The sequence below is a fragment of the Equus quagga genome, chromosome 13 (assembly GCF_021613505.1).
Source record: "Equus quagga isolate Etosha38 chromosome 13, UCLA_HA_Equagga_1.0, whole genome shotgun sequence".
NCBI classification, from domain to species: Eukaryota; Metazoa; Chordata; class Mammalia; order Perissodactyla; family Equidae; genus Equus; species Equus quagga.
The window spans coordinates 99,116,676-99,122,286 of record NC_060279.1 but is presented as its reverse complement, the minus strand read 5'-3'; the positions used below and the strand labels follow the sequence as shown (position 1 = coordinate 99,122,286).

The following is a 5,611-nucleotide window of genomic DNA, read 5'->3' as shown; positions in this document are numbered from 1 at the left end:
GCTGCGCGCCGTCACAGGGCCGCGGCCGTGGAGGGTGGGGCGTCGTCCTCCCTCAGCGCTGTGTTTATTCTGGATCGTTCGCCCTTAAGATTTTTGTAGATCGGAAGTATGAAGTTAATGTCATGAGTGTTTGCACGTCTAATTACTAGACAGATGCTGAAGTTTTTCGGAACAGGAGTTCGGAACCAGGGGTCCCTAATATTTGTGGGTTTACAGGGATCACAGAGCCCTCGTAGTTGTATAGAGAATTCCTCTATGCTTTGTAAAAATGCATTTTTCTACGATGTACATAACCCAACAGATTTGGATCTGGGTTTTTGATCTGCAAAGATTGTTATACGTTCAGATGGTTTTGTGCAAAATTAATGATCAAGATAATGGGAATGGCTAAGAAAATCACTGCCATCCATGGGGTAGAATATTATGCCGATAATAAAATTTCTGTTCATAAGAGTTAGTCATTGGAAGAAAAAAATGGGTATGATCCAATGTTAAGCAGCCTTGATATTGTAGATAATAGTACTTAAGAAAATTGGAAATTATATATGCAGCTCATTTTGAAAAGAGAATTTTATACAAACTTTTTGAAAGGATTGTATCCAAAATGTTGGTTTAATCAGTTATTTAGAGAGGAAAAGAAGTTTAGCCACATTTATCGAGCATCTTCTGTGTACTCAAAACTTTTCTACGTATTTGGTGTACATATTCTCATTAATTTGCAGAGGCAGTATCTGTGTCCATTAATGTTAAAGTATTTATAGTGCAATGTCTCTTAATTGTATCAGTGTAGTGCAGCTAAAGAATATTCAAGAACAGTAAGTAGTATTTGTTTCGATCACATTGATTTTTCACGACAGGCCTAATATCTGCAAATTTTTTTTTTTTTAAAGATTGACAGCTCAGCTAACAACTGTTTGCCAATCTTTTTTTTCCCCCTGCTTTTTCTCCCTCAAATCCCCCCAGTACATAGTTGCATATTTTGGTTGTGGGTCCTTCTAGTTGTGGCACGTGGGACGCCACCTCATCGTGGTCTGATGAGTGGTGCCATCAGGATTCAAACTGGGGAAACCCCGGGCCACCGAAGCGAAGTGCGTGAACTTAACCACTCAGCCGCAGGGCCGGCCCCTCTACAGATTTTTTAAATGAGGAAAATATAGCCTCTTCCCAAAGTGATGTCTATAAATATTTTTAATACTTTCAAATATCTTTATGTTGTATGTATGATGGAATGAATGCAGGCTTATTACAAAAAAGTTTTATTTCCTAAGGAATTTATTAAGAAGAAAGCAAGAATGGCGGGTAATCTGTCTAGAGTTAATCTCTTTTAATATTTTAGTGTATATTTTTCCAGTATTTATTTTTCCATTTCCATGTGGCTTTGTTTCGGCAGAATAGAATTGGTCAAATAAAGGAAAAAAAAGAGTCCAGCTAGTAGTTTGAAACAGAAGTCTACTTCAGTCGTAGGTTCCTTTATATCTCTGTGTGTGTAGAGAGAAGAGGAGAGGGCCAGGAATTTGTTTGAAAAGCATTCCAGTAAACCTTTTAGTTCATAGAAATGTTATTTAAAACTTGTTACGTGTACACCATATTACTAAATAAGACACCCTTTCAGAATTGTTAGTTTAGAGATTTAAGGTTACTTTCAGAAAAAAATAAGACTGGGGCCAGCCCTGTGGCCGAGTGGTTAAGTTCGCACGCTCCACTTTGGTGGCCCAGGGTTTCCCCAGTTTGAATCCTGGGCACCGCTCATCAGGCCATGCTGAGGTGGCATCCCACGTGCCACAACTAGAAGGACCCACAACTAAAATATACAACTATATACTGGGGAGATTTGGGGAGAAAAAGCAGAAAGAAAAACAAGAAGAAAAGAAGATTGGCAACAGTTGTTAGCTCAGGTGCCAATCTTTAAAAAAAGAAAAAAGTAGGACTAATCTCTGATTTCTAGGTGTCTTGCAAGTACAAATACCTCCAAACATAGTTATTATACCAGAAAATAAAGGTTATATTTACAAATCTTTATATAACTCTTCATATTCTGCAGAAAAATAAGATTCATTCTCCAGTTAATGTTTGCAGCTTTATCATGCTGTTCTTGGAACAAGTATATGATGCTGAACAGAGTTTTTCTTGCTGTCTGTAGCTGCTGGGGACTGAGGAAGGGGACATTTTCTCTTTTTCTGTCCGTTAAACTGTCTCTTTAACTAATGATTTTATTAAGCAGAATTCTGTTTTCTCAAGTGGAGGTCCTGAAATTTTAAAAATTAGAATTATAAGAAAGAAAAAGCCCAAGGAGCACAGTTTCAGTATAATAAAAACAGGAAGCCCCAGAATTAACTTCTTTTTATAATGAAAGATTAAGGCACATGGAATAATTTTCATCTTCAATGATGGTAGCTGATTTCCATTAGTCATCATGATACACATTTTAGTATTTATATGGATTATCTCACTAAGTCTCCAAGGTAGTCATATGTCATAGGGGATACGCTTATCCCTGCTTTGCTGATGAATAGACAGGCGCTGAGATGTTTTTAACTCTCACAGCTCAGAGCTCAATATCACTTCCTGAAAGTCTGAAAACAATGCCTGTTTCTTAATTTCAGCAGGATATCACTTCTTAATTTATGCATCCTTCTTTAAACCTGCCTTCTTCGCCAAGCAATTCTTTTAATATTGTTTTCCATCTATTATACGGCTTAATATTATCCTTATTAATAATGGTATAGTATGTCACAATATAGCAGAGCATAATATATTTGACCTGTTTTCCTACCGTGAGATTTTTCTGTTTTTAAATTTGGACTATCAAAAATCATTCTCTAATGAATATCCTTGTGCGTATATTTTGAAACCTGCTATGTTATTTCCTTTAAAAATTTTGTAGAAGTGGTGTTTTGCGGTCAAAAATTATATTTTAATTGTCTACAATATGCTAGGCCTGGAAAGTAATATTTGGAGTAATATAATCACTAAAAAGACATAATTGCTTCCTTCAAAGCACTTGTAATCTATAAAGGACGTTAAAATTGGCATAGGAGTAATTGTAAGGTAGCATGTGATAAAGGCCACTGGAGAGATTTAGCTGGCTTGCCTTGTGAGTTCACAGAAATGAGACATCAGTGTGACTGAGTGACAGTCGGGATATGAAGAAATTATACTGAGCGCATGGGATCTGTGTGGCAATAAATAGATTTTATACTATAATCTTTACATCTTGTAAATTTCATCAGTGATGTTAGGTGTGTAATAGATTTCATCAGTGATATTAGATGCACGGCAGAATTAATAGATAAGATAATTCAGCAGCTGTCTGAAGGATATCACGACAAAACTGACAGGTTTAGAAACAATTCTGTCAAAAGCTCTGAAATAAAGCTGCATGGAGACTGTCATCAATTTACAAAAGAGATTACTCAGGGACAGTTCCCCAATTTTTTGTAGATAGAATTCCAGCATACCAACATGAGAAGAAATGATAAAGTGAGTTGAGGTATTGGGATCCAGAGGAAACAAACAAAATATAAGCCATTTAGAAAAACAATCTGAACTTAAAGCACAAAGAACTTGATGGAAGTCTCCAACTTAGTGAATTAAAAACACACATATTTCAAGTTGCTGTGTCAACTGTTACAATGATTATGAAGTAAACTTTAAAAGAGTCAAGATGTAAGCAAAAAGAAAGAGAATGCTGAGGTCAAATTCTGATCATGGCAAAGGTGTATTTTACATCTTCACTAGTCTTATTTGTTTCATGTATTGACTAGAAACAACTGAATAAACAATGATTTCTTTCTTTTTTTCCTTTTTTTTAAGATTGGCACCTGAGCTAACAACTGTTGCCAATTTTCCTCTTTTTTTTTTTTCTTTTTCTCCCCAAACCTCCCCGGTACATAGTTGCATGTTTTAGTTGTGGGTCCTCCTAGTTGTGGCATGTGGGACGCCGCCTCAACATGGCCTGATGAGCGGTGCCATTTCTGCACCCAGGATCTGAACCGGCGAAACCCTGGGCCACCAAAGCGGAGCGTGTGAACTTAACCACTCAGCCACGGGGCCGGTCCCAGTGATCCGTTTCTAAAACCAGCTCCCCCCAAAAAAAACAATTCAAAACATAAACAAAAATATAAAAACTGTAAATATATAGCCATATAAATTTCCAGACTTTTTCTGTCTTCTGTTTTATGATTATCTGTCTGCCATTCTTCTCTCTGTATTGATTAGTATATTTTTATATCTTATAAAAATAAATATATGGGTCAACCTGATTTTTCTGTTGACATTATGTATGAAATATTTTCCATGTACTTAAATGTTCTTCTGAACTTATACATTTTAATGACTACTTTATATTTTGTACAGTGTTGGCATGGCGTATGTTTAGTAAGCTTTGCTAGATAGACTCAGAATGCCGAACATTCCTTGTCCATCGCTAATATTTTGATCGACTTTATCCAATTTCAAGGCCATAAAAGAGGTTCTGGTTTGGGTGATGCGGCCTCTTTTCGGTCTTGAAGTTGGCAGTGGGAAGAGGAAGGTCTGCGCAGTGCAAGGCAGAGCCGGCCACTCTCAGGTCCACATCAGCCTCACCAGAGTGGCGCACTGGGCAGAGAATTTCCTGCTGAAGTATCTGGGTCTGGCTTCAATGCAGAAATGACTCTGCAGCTGAGACCCTGGGAATTGGGTGGGGCACTGGATTTGTCCAGAATCTTCATTTATCCAGATTGTGTGTGATGCGAGGTGATTGGGAACATGTTGTGGAAGAGCATAGTGGTAACATTAACTCAATTCCTGCGGGGACACTAAAGCACAGCTGGTCTCAAGGTCTTTCTCTTCTCCCAGGTCCGGGATTTGTGGACTCTGCTCTAATGGCAGAGGAACCCAAAGGACCGGTCAGCTCTTGCAGGTCTAAAACCATGGCCCATGTAAGTTGATGTTTATTTCCTTGTTGAAATATGTTTGTTTTTTAGGTCATATCGGTATTTTCATCAATTTTCCTGCAGTTCCTAAAAGAAAGGCCCCGCAAATAACCTGCTTCCCAGCTCTTGTTCCACAGAGCAGTGACGCCAGATTACCTGGCGCCCTCTCTGTGTGGCCCATTCTTAAGTAACTGGGGTTCATGTAATTATTGACCAAATTATTCAGCGTATTTTAAGTGCCCATTCTTTTGTTGAGGGCAGGCATGGAGTAGTGAAGCAGTTCAGTTCTTTAAGTAAAGCTTTATGCAGTGCGGGTCAGGTCTGCAGTATGGTGAGATGCAGACGGTGGTTCTGTTTAACTGTCCGCAATAAGACTGACATATTCTGCATCCCTGACATTTCCAGAAGATGAGGTGAAATTTGTCATTGAGTGACCCAAATCTTAATGTAGGGAGAAATCTCATGCTTGGTATGGATTAGTGTATGATTGGGGCTTTTAACATGGAGCTCATGGATTTGGTAGGAAAGCCATGAGACATGAGGCTATTTTGTTGTTGAATGAGACATGCTAAGCTTGGGTGACGTCTGTATAATTGACCAACCTTCTTCAATATCCTTTAACTCAATGTATGATCTACTACTGTATAATTAATTACCCTGAAACATAGTGTCATAAAGCAGTAAGCATTTATCTCACA

At 38.1% G+C, this 5,611-nt stretch overlaps 1 protein-coding gene across 1 annotated transcript in view; it reads left to right on the top strand.

The window, feature by feature from the left end:
- The window catches only part of LOC124250389 (zinc finger protein 607-like), a 67,425-nt gene that overhangs the window by 26,253 nt on the left and 35,561 nt on the right, over positions 1-5,611 (top strand). Inside the window, 2 exon segments of the mRNA XM_046682186.1 lie at positions 4,512-4,678; positions 4,837-4,919. Coding sequence (XP_046538142.1) covers positions 4,512-4,678; positions 4,837-4,919 — 250 coding nt within the window.